The sequence below is a fragment of the Mangifera indica genome, chromosome 20, assembly GCF_011075055.1.
Source record: "Mangifera indica cultivar Alphonso chromosome 20, CATAS_Mindica_2.1, whole genome shotgun sequence".
Taxonomy (NCBI): Eukaryota; Viridiplantae; Streptophyta; class Magnoliopsida; order Sapindales; family Anacardiaceae; genus Mangifera; species Mangifera indica.
In genome coordinates this window covers 11206176-11225728 of record NC_058156.1, presented here as the reverse complement: position 1 = coordinate 11225728, position 19553 = coordinate 11206176, and the positions used below count along the sequence as shown (strand labels likewise).

The following is a 19553-nucleotide window of genomic DNA, read 5'->3' as shown; positions in this document are numbered from 1 at the left end:
TTGTTAGACCATTAAAACTAATTAATTCTACTTTGATTAATTGTGTAATTTGAAATATTTGCCAATTTAATTTTTTTGCAAAAAGATGTTTAAAAGCTAGACAACATAAAAGCATTTTGGCAATTTTTTTATTGGATAGGTATGATATTCTTCAATCTCCTATATGATCATTAGTAATTTTGGTTGTGTCTTGTTTTTTTCTTTATTGAAATTAAACTCGATTTCTTCTTGTTTGACTTAGTCCCCACATGGTTAAATTATTGCTTATTAAAGCTAATTGATGATTATTGTTTGGCTCTCCCATTTTTTGGGTCAGTTTTGGTTGTGGAAAGATTTGATACAATTAGCCTCTAACATTTGGTATTAACAATGGGTTCTTTTTGTCTGTTTGTGTAATTTTGTTGTGCTTCCAAGCTGGTGGATTTCGAAATATTTTGTGCTAGGTATCTTTTACTATTATGCAGTATCTAGTTTTAGTTAATATTATCAATGAAAATGGAAGTTGAAAGGATCCAAAAATAATCAGTAAATAACAGCGTAATCCTATGCAGTGACATGCAAAGTACCTATATACATATCCTGCAGATTTACGCTTTTATGGATATCTAAGTCTGTCTTTTGGGGTTGACATTTTTACAAAAAAATAAAAGAAATCAACTTTATGGAGTAGATCCTTTTAATTGCGGGAGATTTGATGTTGTCTTTGAAGAAATTATTGTTCATAAATGGAAAGAAAAGTGATTATGAAAAAAAATGAAGAGATTTTAGAATACTACGATTGGATTATTTTAAAGTGATTTTAATATTAGAAGATTATATCTCATTGTTGTTTGATAATTGTTGTTTAGTTTTCAATAATTTAAGGAACATATAGTAAATATTTAGAAAATATACGTATCAGAGTTGTTTGATTGAAATCTTTACTGATTTTGCTGAAAGCAAAATTCTTAACTTTAGAAAGATACCCATTGCTAACAACAGAAAGTGTGGAATATGTTATTCTTCTCTAAACAAAGCTTGAAAATCTGAGTAAAATCTGTTTGTAATCACTTTTTAATTTTAATTATAAGGAGAGATTACTATAACAAGAAATTTATAGTTTCTCTAACGTGCGCCACACTTATTTCCGTGAGAAAACATGTGTGCCACCACTGCTTTTTGTTTCGTGAGAATTGTGTGTAGTATATGTGTACACACTTGCTAATTCTTAAAGACAACTTCACTTTTGGAAAATAAATTTCCAGGGAAATAATCTTAAGCCAATAAATGGCAGAGACTGAAGCATATCAGTCAAAGAGGACCTACCTCTTTACAATCATCAAAATACTTTGGAAAAACATCCAACAAAACAGAAAGACCTTGACTTTTGAAGGTTGATTTTTTACGTGAAAAGAAATTAAGATTTTGGACCGTGAATGGGAACCAGAGTCTTCTTTGGTTTAATTTAAAAATATGGTTATTGAAAATTGTCCAGAGTGCCTTTTATTTTGATAACATTTAGTACCAAAATATCACTGCCAAGACTTCTGCAAAGTCTTCATGGCTGCCCTGAATTTCTTGAGTTTTTTTATATATACGGGTTCTAAGGTAGCTTTACATTACAGAAATTGAATAAACAATGGCTTTGTCAAGCTTGGAGAGAGCAATCTCAATTGCCTTTATGATTCTGTTTGTTGTGTTTCAATTTTCTCACAATGTTGCTTCTGATTCTACTGAAGAAGCAGAAGCTCTTCTGAAATGGAAAGCCAGCCTGCAGAACCAGAACAGCTCTCTCCTGCCTTCCTGGATTCTTTCTCCTGCTAATGCCACCAACAATTCCACTCATTGTGCCGATTGGTCTGGAATTTCTTGCAACCAGGATGGAAGAATCAACAAACTCAACCTGTCTGTATCAGGTTTAAAAGGTACTCTTGATGGATTGCCATTCTTATCATTTCTCTTTCTTGAATACGTCGATTTTGGCAAAAACAATCTCTTTGGTGTTATCCCGGTGCAAATATGTAATCTCTCAAAACTGAAGTATCTTGACTTGTCAGTCAATGTATTTAGTGGGAAAATTCCTGAGGACATTGGCCTGTTAAGAAATCTAGAGACCCTCCACTTGAATAATAATCAGTTAAATGGCTCGATTCCAAGGGAATTAGGCCAATTGACTTCCCTTAATGATCTTACCTTGTCAAATAACCATTTGGACGGCTCAATTCCAACTTCTTTGGGTAATTTGAGCAACTTGGGTCGTTTGTATCTTTATAATAATTCACTTTCTAGTTCAATTCCTCCAGAGATAGGAAACCTGTCTAATTTGGTTACACTTGATTTGAGTATCAATAGCTTATCCGATCAAATCCCTTCAGGTTTTTTTGAAAACTTGAGAAACCTGAGTCTCTTGTACATGCATAAAAACAAACTTTTTGGATCAATTCCTTATGAAATAGGAAACATGAAGTCTCTTCTGATTCTAAGTTTGCATGGTAATCAGCTTAGTGGCCATATACCTAATTCATTTGCTAATTTAAGCAATTTAGTAGGTCTTTCTCTCGGTGACAATGCTTTTTTTGGATCAATTCCTTATGAAATTGGAAACCTGAAGTCTCTTAGGAATCTAAGTTTACATGATAATCAGCTTAGTGGCCATATACCTAATACATTTGCTAATTTGAGCAATTTAGTACATCTCTCTCTCCGTAACAATGCTCTTTTTGGTCCAATTCTTCAATAAATTGGAAATTTCAAGAAGTTGGTGTTACAGTAGTGCTTTAGAACCAATAGTTACTGATGTACTTTTATGTAATTTGTAATCATTATTTATAGTTAATAATATATGGCATTTCATTATCTCATATTGTTTATACAATCAGATTATTGTCTTTTGAATGGTTGAACTGTGATGTAGAGCTCAGTACATGGCAACTGATTGTAAAGATCTTATGTTCACATTAAGTGGTCGTTCTTAAAGTGTTTGTAGTTTTAATATTACTATAACCAATGATATGGGTAATAATGATAAAACTATTATAGTATTAAACGACCTCATTAAAAGATGGTGACAGATATCGCATTTCAAAATTGTATATTAACGATTTAGTACAATACATAAGTGTACGTTATAGACATGTTCATTAGATATACCCATTAAGAGGATTTTTTATGAATAGTTGTTTTAGTGCCTACTTGTAGCACCCCTTCTAGAAATATTGTCTTCCAGAGGGAAAAATTATTAACATTGATTACAAGAGCATTCATTTTAAACAAACAAAAGGAAATTAAAACCATAACTGAATTTTGTTAAAAGATTGAAATACCCTTATTTAACACTTATTGAAAAACATACAAAGGATGTCTTTGATACATATAAATGAAGTTAAGTTCTCATATACAATAATAAAATACTTATAGTTTAATACATCAAATATATGAGTACAAACTGATAATGTTGTTAATTATCGTTATTTTGATTTCTAATTCTTTTGTGTTATGTGAAAATTTAATTCAATCTAATAGAATTATTTATCTTTTTGCACTTAAAAAACTTTGAATATTTTTAGAGTGAAGTTTAGGCCAAAAAGACTAAAATTGAAGCAAGTTTACCAGTTAAAAAAATATGTGATACTGACTAGGCATAAGCACGTGAAATAATGAGAGCAGAATTCAAAATTTAAATTTGGACATCCAGATCAACTGAAATATTCCAAAAAAATTAAGATTTGCTTCCTAGAAAAGATTGGTTATTAGCTAGAAAAGTTGATTATTTTAAATAGATAAAGAAGGATATATATTTTTTCCTTTCTTTTTGGAAAGATACATATTATTTTTGTTAGCCTGGATTAGGAGATTATTATTGACTTTTATTTCCAGATTTGAGTGAAGGAAAATATATATATATTTATTTTTATTTTGTTGGGAATCATGATTGTAATTAGAGGATTAGAACGCTAAATATGGTTTACAGTGACTGAATATTTTCTCTTGGTTGAAAGGATCTGAAACCATGGAACTATAAGAATTGTGAAATTAATTTTTGTTCTTTAATACATCTTTTAATTATTCAAGTATTTATTATTTTCTTGGATTATTTATTATGATTGTATTAGTTGATTACTAAAACGCGCGATTAGTTTATTGATTAATACGATCTACTGCTAATTTAGATGCTGAATTCGCAATTGTTCAATCCATCTAATTGAAGTGGCAACTGGGATTTATTGTTTGCTTCTTCAAAAATTGTAATTCCTATGGAAAATATTCAACTAGATTAAATGCAAAGTTGTACGCTTGTGTTGTCTTGTTTTGTTGGTCTTTCTAATTCTTAATGTTATTATTTAATTAAATTCGAAATCATATCCAAGTTGTTAATCAATAAGAGTTAACTGAAATACATATTTTTGGTTAACTAATCATAAAGAAAGACAGATAATTAATACCACAACGAATATTTGAATAATTAATTTAATATTTTTTGGTTATCGATAATCAATCGTAGTTTTAATGGTAAAGGTGACCGTAGACCAAGGTTTGTTCAATTGAATATTTATTTTAGATTATTTTGTTGAATTTTATTTACTATTTTTAACTATAATTCGCATTGAATTCAAAACCCCTCTTATTTCTTTGTTTTGATTGATTTATGACGACGTACTAATTGGAATTCTTTGAAGGAACAATCTCTATTTTTCTTTTACTACATTTTTGTTGTAGGAATTTAAAATTTTAATTTAAGTATCGACAACAACACTTATCACAAACGTGTATTTATGATTATATAATTAAATAATTTTAAATTAATAATAAAATAACACTTATTATTATATTAACATTTACACTTGTGTTTACACTCAACATTAATACATAAAGTACTCTATAAATATTACACAATTCTCGTTACTTGGCCACAATAAAGGACCACAAGGTTCCTGATTTACATGATTGATTAATCACAATAATTTATATGTTTTTAAATGTTTAGAAACTTCTAAAAAATTTCTTTTAACTCCAAATAACATCTCTATGTATAGAGATGGAGCAAGCAATGAAATATATGGGGATCAAGGTAAACTTACAAAAAAATATAGGAGGGTAAAGGAGAGTAACAATAAAGTAAGTGGGTCAAAAAATCAATGATTTTATTCATATTTTTTATCAATAAAAGTATATATACATATTTTTAATACATAATTTAGATATACAAATGATATGTCATTATATAATTGAATGAATTTGAATTAAAGATAAACAACCACCCAATCACATGATCTCACATCATATATGTATCTAAATTTTATAATAAAAATATATACACATAACATTATTATCAAAGTAATTAGACTTATTAATTGGGTCAGGCAAGCGTAAGGGTTGATTGTTTGACCCAAAAAATTAAGTTTCAGATTTAATATAATTCAAGTCTCGATTGGATCTACACATAAAATAGTCTATTGAGTTATGTTTTTTTATGGGTAGAAATGTATTTGTTATGTTTTTAAACTTGTAAGAAATTATAAGGGTGTTTTCACAGGTTTTTAAAGTTACAGGACAGGCGAAAAATTGACTCAAAACATGCGTGAAGCCCAAAAAGTTTTAATGAACTGGGTTGGAAAAAAAAAAAAAAAACTTAGATCCAAATAGGCAAACCTAAAGTCCAAACCTGAAATTTTTTTGTAGGCTCACGCTTGAACAAGTTGGACCTGAACTTGAACAAGTCAAGCCCCACTCAGTAAGCCCAATTGACAGCAAAGCAAATTTTCAAGGTTACAGACTACGGAAGGATAATGGACCCTCTGCCTTCATTGTGAGGAAATTTATGCTCAAAATTGGTGTAAAAATTAATAAGAGGGAAAAGGAAAGTAGAAGATTTGCATTTTATTTTTTCTTTTGGTTTTAGAAGTGATTATTTAGAAGTGGATTTGAGATCCAAGTCAAAGGCAAATTCAAGCTTGATTTGAATCGAAAATGACCATCTTATACTTAAATGCAAATCCACTGTTTAGACCAACATGAAGAATGAGTATCATCCTTTTTTATACAACTAAATCTTATCGTTCAATGACACTTTGTAAACTTTTGAATCTATTGTTTGTATGCATTGTCTCCTCTAATTTCTTTAAAACTGGATCGATAATTGAACTGATTATCTTAATAGTTCACAGTTTGATTAATTCAACTGGTTTAATCGATCAATTTCAATCTAAACCACAATAATTGAATAAATGATATGAACAACTAAATTAATATTTTTATAATATTATACCATTATTCCATTAATTAAAATGAGTTTCATCTATTAAATATTTTTAAAGTTATCACTACATTTAAACATATTTATTTATACTAATAATATAAAACACAACATTAAAGTAAAAATTATTCACATAAATTTCATTTGATTCATAATTAATTCTTAACTTCAAATTTCAATAGCACAAATTCTTCAACATTTAAAACAAAGTATTAAAAAAAAATTATAAACCAAATTTTTTATATTACTCACACAACAAATTTATATAAATTATACAAAGTTCATTTTTACCAAATTATTTAACTAAATTAATAAAAAATTATACTTAATACCTAACCTACCTTCTATTTACTGCAAAAAATTATTGAAGTTGTTATCTTTGAACATTGAGATTTGAAGTTTAGTGGAAACATATAAGAGATTTTTTAGTTTTGTGTTTGACTTTTAAAATAAATCTAGCTGTAGAGTAGTATTATGCCTTAACTTATCTACTTTTTAATTTAAAATTTTAATATTAAAATATTAGTACATTTAATGGAAATAGAAACTTGCAAACCAGGTTTTATTGGGGTTTTTTTTTTAAAATCCCCTCTGTACTAGCTAAGACCAGGAAAAACTTTTCTGTTTTTCTTTTTTTTATTTAGTTTACTGAGTTACATATTTAATTAAAGTTATCAGATTTCGTAAATTTAGCAACATCCAAACTTGTAACATCTTTACAAAAATCTTATATCGATAAAATGTGAGAGATATTAAGTTTGTATATAAATCTTATATCGTTGGAGTCAACTAAAATAAATCTAATTAAATATAATATAAATTTTTTTAATTGACTCAAAAATAAAATCATGATGATTATGTATTTAAAGTAAACAATATCGTATTGTAAGACGAGGATGGTGCAAAACATAGAGTGGTCAGACACAAAAACGGGTAGCTTTCCAAACCAAGCACCATATAGTTGACTTTTCTAATTATTAAAGACTTTCAAAGAAATTCACTTTCTAATGATAAAAGTTCCAGGGAAATAATCTTTAGCCAATAAATGGCACAGAAATTCAAGCACAAGCACGTCAGTCAACCAGGACCTACTTCTGTACCACCAACCACCATATAGTTGACTTTTCTAATTATTAAAGACTTTCAAAGAAATTCACTTTCTAATAATAAAGTTCCAGGGAAATAATCTTTAGCCAATAAATGGCAGAGAAATTCATGCACAAGCACATCAGTCAACGAGGACCGACCTACCTCTTTACCATCATCAATATACTTTGAAAAACCATCCAATAAAACAGAGAGACCTTGACTTGGGAAGGTTGATTTTTCAAATGAATAGAAATTAAGATTTTTGAGACAGTGAAATAAGCACCAAAGTCTTCCTTGATTTAATTTATAAATATGGTCATTGAAAATTGTCCAGGAGTGTTATTTCCTTTTCATAACATCTAGTACCAAACTATCACAGCCAAGACTTCTGCAAAGTCTTCATGGCTGCCCCCGATTTCATGAATTTTTATATATACGAGTTCTGATGTAGCTTTACATTGCTGAAATTGAAAAAACAATGGCCTTGTCAAGCTTGAAGAGGGCAATCTCAATGGTCTGCATGATTCTGTTGGTTGTGTTTCAATTTTCTCAGAATGTTGCTTCTGATTCTACTGAAGAAGCAGAAGCTCTTCTGAAATGGAAAGCCAGCCTGCCAAACCAGAACAACTCTCTCCTGTCTTCCTGGACTCGTTCTCCTGCTAATGCCACCAACTATTCTACTCATTGCACCGATTGGTCTGGAATTTCTTGCAACCAGGATGGAAGAATCAATAAATTCAACCTGTCTCTTTCAGATTTAAAAGGTACTCTTGATGAATTATCCTTCTTATTATTTCCTTTTCTTGAATTCATCGATTTTGGTGTAAATCATCTCTTCGGTGTTATCCCAACACAAATATGTAATCTTTCAAAACTGAAATACCTTGACTTGTCAGTCAATCTGTTTCATGGGAAAATTCCCAAGGAAATTGGCCTGCTAAGAAATCTAGAGACCCTCCACCTGAATAATAATCAGTTAAATGGCTCAATTCCACAGGAATTAGGCCAATTGACTACCCTTAATGATCTTACCTTGTCTAGTAACTATTTGGATGGTTCAATTCCTGCTTCCTTGGGTAATTTGAGCAACTTGGGTCGATTCTATCTTTATAATAATTCACTTTCTGGTTCAATTCCTCCAGAGATTGGAAACCTCTCTAATCTAATTGAACTTGATGTGAGTACCAATAGCTTATTTGGTCCAATCCCTTCAAGTTTTGAAACCTTGAGAAACATGAATTACCTATACATGTACAAAAACAAACTTTCTGGTGTTATTCCTAGAGAAATTGGGAACATTGAATCTCTCCGTGCATTAAGCCTTTATTCTAATAATTTTTCTGGTTCAATTCCAGGGTCAATAGGTGGTCTAAAAAACCTAACCGGTCTTCAATTGTATAATAATCAACTTTCTGGACCAATTCCTTATGAAATAGGAAACCTGAAGTCTCTTATGTATCTAGAGTTGAGTGAAAATCAGCTTAGCGGCCATATTCCTCCAACTTTTGCTAATTTGAGTAATTTAGAAGCTCTCTATCTCCGAAACAACTCTCTTTCTGGTCCAATTCCAGAAGAAATAGGAAATTTAAAGAAGTTGGGTCTTCTGTCACTGGATAACAACTACTTCACTGGTTCTTTACCCCATAATATTTGTCAAAGTGGTTCACTTGTGAACTTCACAGTGAATGGCAACAACTTCGAAGGTCCGATCCCGAAGGGCTTGAGAAATTGCACAAGCCTGATGAGACTCCGCTTGGAAAAAAATGAATTTGTTGGTAATATATCAGAAGATTTTGGGATCTATCCACAACTGCAATACATAGATCTCAGTCAAAATAAATTCCATGGCGAAATCTCATCTAACTGGGCAAAGTGTGCAAAATTAGGCACCCTAAAGATTGCTGCTAATAATATCACGGGCAGCATACCAGCTGAGCTAGGTAACTTGACTCAACTTGGAAGACTAAATCTTTCTTCAAATCTCCTGGTTGGAGAGATTCCGAAAGAACTTGGAAATTTGAGTCTGCTAGAGGAGCTGATTTTGAATGGTAACCAAATTTCTGGCAGTATACCTCTGGAAATTGGATCTCTCTCAGATATTACCCGTCTAGACTTGTCGGCAAACAGGTTAAGCAATTCAATCCCTAGAAATATAGGGAACTTGTTGAAAGTCTATTACTTGAATTTGAGCAACAATCAGTTTAGCCAAGAGATTCCAAGTCAGTTGGGCAAGCTAAGTCAACTTTCAGTGCTAGATTTAAGTCAGAACTTACTCAGGGGAAACATACCTTCTCAATTATCTGATTTGGAAGTTTTGCAGAAGCTGAATCTCTCCCACAATAACCTCTCTGGCTTCATTCCAGGAGGATTTGAAAACTTGCTAGCCCTGACTAGCATTGACATTTCCTTTAACGACTTGGAGGGTCCAATTCCAAATTCCACAGCCTTTCGAAATGCTTCCATAGGAGCATTACAAGGGAACAAAGATTTGTGCGGTGATGTTATCGGATTGCAACCTTGCAAAAGTTCGAAATCTTTCAACTCAGGCAAACACGGATTGAGCAGAAGATCGTTGATCATCCTGGCAATTCTGCTCCCAGTTTTGGCAGTCCTTGTTTTTTCAGCTGTGCTGATCCGAATTCTCAGAACTTCCTGGAGAAGGAAGAGAGACTCCCAAGAAGTAGAAAGTGATGAAAACTATGGAGAGGTCTTTTCAATTTCAATTTTTGATGGGAAAAAGATGTATGAAGAAATTTTGAAAGGAACAAATGATTTCAGTTCAGAATATTGCATTGGGAAAGGAGGTCAAGGAAGTGTTTATAAAGCGGAACTATCAGGCAACACTGTAGCAGTCAAGAAAATTCATGCTTTGTATGCCAGTATTGCAGATCAGAAAGAGTTCCTAAGCGAAATACAAGCTTTAACAGTAATAAGGCATCGAAATATTGTGAAATTTTTTGGCTTTTGTTCACATTCCAGACACTCATTCTTGGTCTACAAGTACCTGGAAAGGGGCAGCTTGGCCTCAATCCTGAGCAATGAAAACACAGCAGTTGAGCTAGACTGGAGCAAGAGACTGAAAGTCATAAAAGGAGTGGCCGATGCCTTATCTTACCTGCATAACGACTGCTTCCCACCAATCATCCATCGCGACATATCAAGCAAGAACATCCTGCTGGATTCAGAATATGAAGCTCATGTTTCAGACTTTGGAACAGCCAAGCTTCTTAACCCAGACTCCTCCAATTGGACTGAACTGGCAGGCACATATGGATACGTTGCACCAGGTATTTATTATGTAAGATTTATTTTACATGAACTAAATGAAATTAATTCAATCTTAGAACCACATGATTTATGCATACTGAATTAAATTCTTTAAGAGTATAGAAATACTTGAAACATATCATCTGAGAATTTGAATCTGTATAATTGTCGAGATAACTTGTATTCAAGTAACTGTCTTTTAATCTTAATATATAGTATGTTAATGTCCACTAATGATTTCTATTCTAATCATAACTTTTAACTAAATTGGGTTTTATTTATTACTTAAGCCATTTGTAAATTGTTCCCTCCCTCCAGCTTCAGCTATGTCAAACAAAACACAAACAGTACTAGATGGTGATACATATTCCATGTTTTTGCAGAGCTTGCCTATACAATGAAGGTGACAGAGAAATGTGACGTTTATAGCTTTGGGGTGTTGGCCATGGAAGTGATCCAGGGGAAGCATCCGAGAGATTTTCTCTCCCAATCTTCAGGTTCTTCTGCCAACATGAAGATGGAGCTTGGTGATATGTTGGATCCGAGGCTTCCATTTCCCTCCCTGGAAGTTCAGAACAAACTGATTTCCATCAAGGAGATGGCCCTTTTATGCATAGATGGAAATCCACAATCTAGACCCACCATGCATACTGTGGCTCAAACACTCTGCAGCTAAGTCAATTCCTTCCTCCACTATCACACCTATTCATCCCCAGTGGAGGAGGATCAGTCAAATACAGTTTTTTTTTTTTTTTTAGGCTCTGAATTATATATTGTTGCAACATTATTATTTGGAAAATTAAAAACACCGAGACTAGAGAAGGATATGCAAACCCAGTTGCGAATCCAAGAATAAAACTAAAATATGTCAAAGTTGAATAAAAGAAAAATATAAATGGTCAATGAAAAAATAATTAAATCTAAACATAGTAAATAAAATTTTAGAGGTTATATTGCTATTTCTTTTTTTTTAATAGTTAACGGATGGCTAACCCTTCTTTAGGTTATAGATAAAATCAATAATAATTCAAATAATAATATGTTATCATATAATTAATTGATTTTGAATTAGCAATTATTACTTTAACATTTATGCTCATGTTTGTACATATTGTTAAGACATATAGTAGGACTTTGTGTAAATATTACAAATAAAATTATATATACGTATTTTTGGTACATAATTTATGTATATAGATGATATGTCATCATCTAATTAGATGGTTTTAAATTAAAGAAAAAATAATATTTAATCGTATGATAATATATCATCTGTATACTCAAATTATATACCAAAATTATGTATTTATAGTATTGTTCAAATATTACACAAATTATGGTAAATGCGCCACTTGGAAGGACTACAAAGTTTTTCATTTACATGATTGATTGATCATTATAATTTATTTATTTTTAAAAATTTTGGAAACTTTTAGAAAATCTCTTAGAACTCTAAATGACATCTCTATGCATAGGGGTGGAGCATGAAATGAAATGTATGAGAATCAAGATAATCTAACACCATTAAGAGATAGTTTGAGTAAACAAGAGAGCATGGGCTCGAAACTCATTGATAACATATCAAAATTAATTTTTTTATTAATCTAGTATAATAGTTGTATGTTAGGTCATTAGATTCTAAGTATTTTGTCTCCGACAATTCAATTCAAGTTAAAGTTTTTCGTTAATTAAAAGAATTCAAGATTAAGGGCTTTACCCCTATCTTTGTCTATGCCTATGTACTTTATTATGAGAAAATTTATGTTTGAAAATGGTGTAAAAATCGATGGGAGGAAACGGAATGCAGAAGATCTACATTTGTCTTAGCTTAGGAGTGGGGTTGGATGGTGATCCGTAATATGTGAGCTCAAATCGTTTTTCAATTTTGCTCAAGATTTACATTTGTCTTTTGCTTCTTCTTAGTTATTCTTTTTCTTCTTCTCTTAATTTAAGTGTTTCTTTTTATTCAATTTAACAATTCAAACAATCTAAATTCGATCTTGATCTAACTATTTTGTATTCAAATCGGACTTGAAATAATCAAGTTTAGCTTAAATCCATCTTGAACTTATGCTCTTTTAATGAAGGTCTTGGGTCGAAAGAGTTGGCCCAAAATGTTTTTTTTTAATATTCAAACCAAATTTTAATTTATAATTAGAAAATAAAACATTACAATTTCATTTCGAGACTAAAATGAAGTTGACAATTATATATATTAATTTATTTAATATGAATTTATGCTATTTTATTTCCTTCAATAATACTACTACCACAGAAAATAATTTTTAAAAATATTTAATATAATTAAAAATAAAAAATTGTTTAAATTCCAATAATTAATAATTTATTACTCTACATACAAACTGTATGGCCATATTATTTGTCACTGGATAACAACCACCTCACTGGTTCTTTACCCCATAATATTTGTCAAAGTGATTCACTTGAGAACTTCACAGTCAATGGCAACAACTTCGAACGTCCGATTCCGAAAGGCTTGAGAAATTGCACAAGCCTGATGAGACTCCGCCTGGAAAATAATGAATTTGTTGGTAATATATCAGAAGATTTTGGGATCTACCCACAACTGCAATACTTAGATCTCAGTCAAAATAAATTCCATGGTGAAATCTCATCTAAATGGGAAAAGCGTGCAAAATTAGGCACCCTAAAGATTGCTGCTAATGATATCACTATCAGCATACCAGCTGAGCTAGGTAACTTGACTCAACTTGGTAGACTAGACTCGATCTTTCTTCGAATCTGCTGGTTGGAGAGATTCCGAAATAACTTGGAAATTTGAACGATTCTGAGTGTGTCTCGTCGTTTATGCAACTAAATCTTATCATTCAAGGACACTTGTTAAATTTCTGAATCTATTGTTTGTGACCTTTTGTCCCCTTCGTACTAGATAAAACCAGTGAAGTCTTTTTTTTTTTTTTTTCCTCTAGTTTACTGGATTCCATATGTAATAAAAGTTATCACATATCAGAAATATAGAAACATCGAAACTATCTAAATTTATATATATATTTTATATTATTTAAAAATATTAAGATAATACTAATTAAATAACTTATAAATTTCTTAAATTGTATAAACATGTTTTAAGTTAAAAACTCTCAAAGACTTGATAGTCTGAAAATGAACTATGTGTCCAAATAAAAGATATCCACGTAAACTTCTGTTAGACCATTAATGTTACAAAACCTAGTGATTGGTCAAGAAAATGGGTAGTTTTTCAATCCAAGCACCATAGAGTTGACTTTTCTTATTTTGATAGAATTTCAAAGAACGTCACTGTCGGATAATAAATTTCCAGGGAAATAATCTTTCGCCAATAAATGGCAGAGAAAATTCATGCTGAAGCATATCAATCAAAGGGGACCTACCTCTTCACAAGACCTTGACTTGGGAAAGTTGATTTTCAATTAATAAAAAAATTAAGTACTTTTGAGACAGTGAAACGGGGAACAAAGACTTCCTTGGTTTAATTTATAAATATCGCCATAAAGATTGACCAGGAGTGTCATTTTCTTTGATAATATTTATGATGTATTTGGTTTAGGTAATATTTTATTATCAAAATTATAAAATTATTTTAAATATAAATTATATAAAAAAATATTGAGTATAAATAATTAATATATTTGATAAATTTTGATAAATTTTGAATTATATTTTATTTAAGGTAATAAAAGAATACTAGTTTATTATTTTACTTAAACATTTTTAAATATAATTATTTAAAAATATTTTTTATGTTAATTGTTATATTAATTGAAAATAAGGTTATTTTTAGCCTAAAAAATTAATAAAAAATAATATAATTATAATGAAATCAAGATTAACTAGTAATTTTTTAGTATCTAAGATGCAATTGACAATAAAATTATCTCATATATTACTTTTCACATCACCAATATTAATAAAAGATTATTGAAATTTTTTACTTATAAATCAAATAAAGTAATACAAATAATAAAATATAGATTACCAGTGTGATCTTTATCTGCACCAACCAAATGCCCCCTTATTACCGAAATATCACTGGGAAGACTTCTGCAAAGTCTTCATGGCTGCCCTGAATTTCTTCAGTTTTTTATATATATGGGTTCTAAAGTAGCTTTACATTGCAGCAACTGAAAAAACAATGGCGTTGTCAAGCTTGGAGAGAGCAATCTCATTTGTCTGCATGATTCTGTTGGTTGTGTTTCAATTTTCTCAGAATGTTGCTTCTGATTCTACTGAAGAAGCAGAAGCTCTTCTGAAATGGAAAGCAAGCCTGCCAAACCAGAACAACTCTCTCCTGTCTTCCTGGACTCGTTCTCCTGCTAATGCCACCAACTATTCTACTCATTGCACAGATTGGTCTGGAATTTCTTGCAACCAGGATGGAAGAATCAATAAATTCAACCTGTCTCTTTCAGGTTTAAAAGGTACTCTTGATGAATTATCCTTCTTATCATTTCCCTTTCTTGAATTCATTGATTTTGGTGTAAATCATCTCTTCGGTGTTATCCCAACACAAATATGCAACCTTTCAAAACTAAAGTACCTTGACTTGTCAGCCAATCTATTTCATGGGAAAATTCCTAAGGAAATTGGCCTGTTAAGAAATCTAGAGACCCTCCACCTGAATAATAATCAGTTAAATGGCTCAATTCCACAGGAATTAGGCCAATTGACTACCCTTAATGATCTTACCTTGTCTAGTAACTATTTGGATGGTTCAATTCCTGCTTCCTTGGGTAATTTGAGCAACTTGGGTCGATTTTATCTTTATAATAATTCACTTTCTGGTTCAATTCCTCCAGAGATTGGAAACCTATCTAATCTGGTTACACTTGATGTGAGTACCAATAGCTTATCCGGACCAATCCCTTCAAGTTTTGAAAACTTGAGAAACCTGAATTTCCTGTACATGTTTGAAAACAAACTTTCTAGTGTCATTCCTGGAGAAATAGGGAACATTAAATCCCTTTATGAATTAAGCCTTTATTCTAATAATTTTTCTGGTTCAATTCCAAGGACAATAGGTGGTCTGAAAAACCTAACTAGTCTTCAATTGTATGATAATCAACTTTCTGGATTAATTCCTTATGAAATAGGAAACCTGAAGTCTCTTATTTATCTAGAGTTGAGTGAAAATCAGCTTAGTGGTCATATTCCTCCTACTTTTGCTAATTTGAGCAATTTGGAAACTCTCTATCTCCGAAACAACAATCTTTCTGGTCCAATTCCTGAAGAAATTGGAAATTTCAAGTTAGCTCTCCTGTCACTGGATAGCAACCACTTCACTGGTTCTTTGCCCCATAATATTTGTCAAAGTGGTTCACTTGAGAACTTCACAGTGAATGGCAACAACTTGAAAGGTCCGATTCCGAAAGGCTTGAGAAATTGCACAAGCCTGAAGAGACTCCGCCTGGAAAAAAATGAATTTGTTGGTAATATATCAGAAGATTTTGGGATCTACCCACAACTGCAATACATAGATCTCAGTCAAAATAAATTCCACGGTGAAATCTCATCTAACTGGGCAAAGTGTGCAAAATTAGGCACCCTAAAGATTTCTGCTAATGATATCAGTGGCAGCATACCAGCTGAGCTAGGTAACTTGACTCAACTAGGTAGACTAGATCTTTCTTCGAATCTCCTGGTTGGAGAGATTCCGAAAGAACTTGGAAATTTGAATCTGCTAGAGGAGCTGATTTTGAATGGGAATAAACTTTCCGGCAGTATACCTCTGGAAATTGGATCTCTTTCAGATATTACCCGTCTCGACTTGTCGGCAAACAGGTTGAGCAATTCAATCCCTGGAAATACAGGGAACTTGTTGAAAGTCTATTACTTGAATTTGAGCAACAATCAGCTTAGCCAAGAAATTCCAACTCAGTTGGGCAAGCTAAGTCAACTTTCAGAGCTAGATTTGAGTCAGAACTTACTCAGGGGAAACATACCTTCTCAATTATCTGATTTGGAAGTTTTGCAGAAGCTGAATCTCTCCCACAATAACCTCTCTGGGTTCATTCCAGGAGGATTTGAAAACATGCTAGCCCTGACTAGTATTGACATTTCCTACAACGACTTGGAGGGTCAAATTCCAAATTCCCCAGCCTTTCGAAATGCTTCCATAGGAGCATTACAAGGGAACAAATATTTGTGCGGTGATGTTATCGGATTGCAACCTTGCAAAAGTTCGAAAGCTTCCGACTCAGGCAAATACGGATTGAGCAAAAGATCGTCGATCATCCTTGCAATTCTGTTCCCAGTTTTAGCAGTCCTTGTTTTTTCAGCTGTGCTGATCCGAATTCTCAGAACTTCCCGGAGAAGGAAGAGAGACTCCCAAGAAGTAGAAAGTGATGAAAACTATGGAGAGGTCTTTTCAATTTCAATTTTTGATGGGAAAAAGATGTATGAAGAAATTTTGAAAGGAACAAATGATTTCAGTTCAGAATATTGCATTGGGAGAGGAGGTCAAGGAAGTGTTTATAAAGCGGAACTATCAGGCAACACTGTAGCAGTCAAGAAAATTCATGCTTTGTATTCCAGTATTGCAGATCAGAAAGAGTTCTTAAGCGAAATACAAGCTTTAACAGTAATAAGGCATCGAAATATTGTGAAATTTTTTGGCTTTTGTTCACATTCCAGACACTCATTCTTGGTCTACAAGTACCTGGAAAGGGGCAGCCTGGCCTCAATCCTGGGCAATGAAAACACAGCAGTTGAGCTAGACTGGAGCAAGAGACTGAAAGTCATAAAAGGAGTGGCCGATGCCCTATCTTACCTGCATAACGACTGCTTCCCACCAATCATCCATCGCGACATATCAAGCAAGAACATCCTGCTGGATTCAGAATACGAAGCTCATGTTTCAGACTTTGGAACAGCCAAGCTTCTTAACCCAGACTCCTCCAATTGGACTGAACTTGCAGGCACATATGGATACGTTGCACCAGGTATTTATTATGTAAGATTTATTTTACATGAACTAAATGAAATTAATTCAATCTTAGAACCACATGATTTATGCATACTGAATTAAATTCTTTCAGATTATAGAAATACTTAAAACATACCATTTGAGAATTTGAATCCGTATAATTGTCAAGATTACTTATATTTGAACAACTGTCTTTTAATCTTAATATATAGTATGTTAATGTCCACTAATGATTTCTATTCTAATCATAACTTTTAACTAAATTGGGTTTTATTGATTACTTAAGCCATTTGTAAACTGTTCCCTCCCTCCAGCTTCGGCTATGTTAAACAAAACACAAACAGTACTAGATGGTGATACATATTCCTTGTTTTTGCAGAGCTTGCCTATACAATGAAGGTGACAGAGAAATGTGACGTTTATAGCTTTGGGGTGTTGGCCATGGAAGTAATCCAGGGGAAACATCCGAGAGATTTTCTCTCCCAATCTTCAGGTTCTTCTGCCAACATGAAGATGGAGCTTGGTGATATGTTGGATCCGAGGCTTCCATTTCCCTCCCTGAAAGTTCAGAACAAACTGGTTTCCATCAAGGAGATGGCCCTTTTATGCATAGATGGAAATCCACAATCTAGACCCACCATGCATACTGTGGCTCAAACACTCTGCAGCTAAGTCAATTCCTTCCTCCACTATCACACCTGGAGGAGGATCAGTCAAATACAGTTTTTTTTTTTTTTCTAAGTTCTGAATTTTATATTGTTGCAACATTATTATTTGGAAAATTAAAAACACCAAGACTTGAGAAGGATATGCAAACCCAGCTGCGAATCCAAGAATAAAACGTAAATATGTCAAAGTTGAATAAAAGAAAAATATAAATGGCCGATGAAAAAATAATTAAATCTAAACATAGTAAATAAAATTTTAGAAGTTATATTGCTATTTCTTTTTTTTTAATAGTTAACAGATGGCTAACCTGTCTTTAGGTTATAGAAACAATGATATATTATTATATAATTAATTGATTTTAAATTAATAATTATTACTTTAACATTTATAATCATGTTTGTACATATTGTTAATACATATAATAAGACTTTATGTAAATTTTACCAATAAAACTATATATACGTATTTTTTATACACAATTTACATATATAGATGATGTGTCATTATCTAATTAAATGGTTTTGAATTAAAGATAAAGTAATATTTAATCGTATGATGACATATTTTATGTATACTCAAATTATATATCAAAATTATGTATGCATAGTATTATTCAAATATTACACAAATTATGGTAAATGCGCCACTTGGAAGGTCTACAAAGTTTTTCATTTATATGATTAATTGATCACTATAATTTATTTATTTTTAAAAATTTTGGAAACTTCTAGAAAATCTCTTAGAACTCCAAATGACATCTCTACGCATAGGGGTGGAGCATGAAATGAAATGTACGAGAATCAAGGTAATCTAACACCATTAAGAGATAGTTTGAGTAAACAAGAGAGTATGGGCTCGAAACTCATTGATAACATATCAAAATTATTTTTTTATTAATCTAGTATAATATTTGTATGTTAGATCATTAGATTAGAAGTATTTTGTCTCCAAAAAGACGATTCAATTTAAGTTAAAGTTTCTTATTAATTAAAAAAATTCAAGATTAAGAGATTTACCCCTATCTTTGTCTATGCCTATGTACTTTGTTACGAGAAAATTTATGCTTGAAAATGGCGTAAAAATTGATGGGAGCAAACGAAATGCAGAAAATCTACATTTGTCTTGGCTTAGGAGTAGAATTAGATGGTGATTCGTACTATATGATCTCAAATCGTTTTTCAATTTGGCTTAAGATCTACATTTGTCTTTTGCTTCTTCTTAGTTTTTATTCAATTTAACAATTCAAACACTCTAAGTTCGGTCTTGATCTAACTATCTTGTAGTTGAATTGGACTTGAACTAATCAAGTTTAGCTTAAATCCATCCATGAACTTATGCTCTTCTAATGAAGGT

The 19553-nt window shown here is 31.7% G+C and overlaps 3 protein-coding genes across 3 annotated transcripts; all 3 read left to right on the top strand.

Moving 5' to 3' along the window:
* Positions 1 to 1618: 1618 nt before the first annotated feature.
* Positions 1619 to 2719, top strand: LOC123204357 (probable leucine-rich repeat receptor-like protein kinase At1g35710). The gene has a single exon (XM_044620961.1). The coding sequence runs from the start codon at positions 1619 to 1621 to the stop codon at positions 2717 to 2719; it is 1101 nt and encodes a 366-aa protein (XP_044476896.1).
* Positions 2720 to 7567: 4848 nt separating this feature from the next.
* Positions 7568 to 11502, top strand: LOC123204185 (MDIS1-interacting receptor like kinase 2-like). Its single transcript, XM_044620768.1, has 2 exons — positions 7568 to 10608; positions 10972 to 11502. Exons 1-2 carry the CDS (start codon positions 7800 to 7802, stop codon positions 11262 to 11264), a joined length of 3102 nt encoding a protein of 1033 aa, XP_044476703.1. The 5' UTR covers positions 7568 to 7799; the 3' UTR covers positions 11265 to 11502.
* Positions 11503 to 14710: 3208 nt separating this feature from the next.
* LOC123204246 (MDIS1-interacting receptor like kinase 2-like) lies at positions 14711 to 18339 on the top strand. The gene is made up of 2 exons (XM_044620844.1): positions 14711 to 17547; positions 17911 to 18339. Exons 1-2 carry the CDS (start codon positions 14742 to 14744, stop codon positions 18201 to 18203), a joined length of 3099 nt encoding a protein of 1032 aa, XP_044476779.1. The 5' UTR covers positions 14711 to 14741; the 3' UTR covers positions 18204 to 18339.
* The last annotated feature ends 1214 nt before the right edge of the window (positions 18340 to 19553 follow it).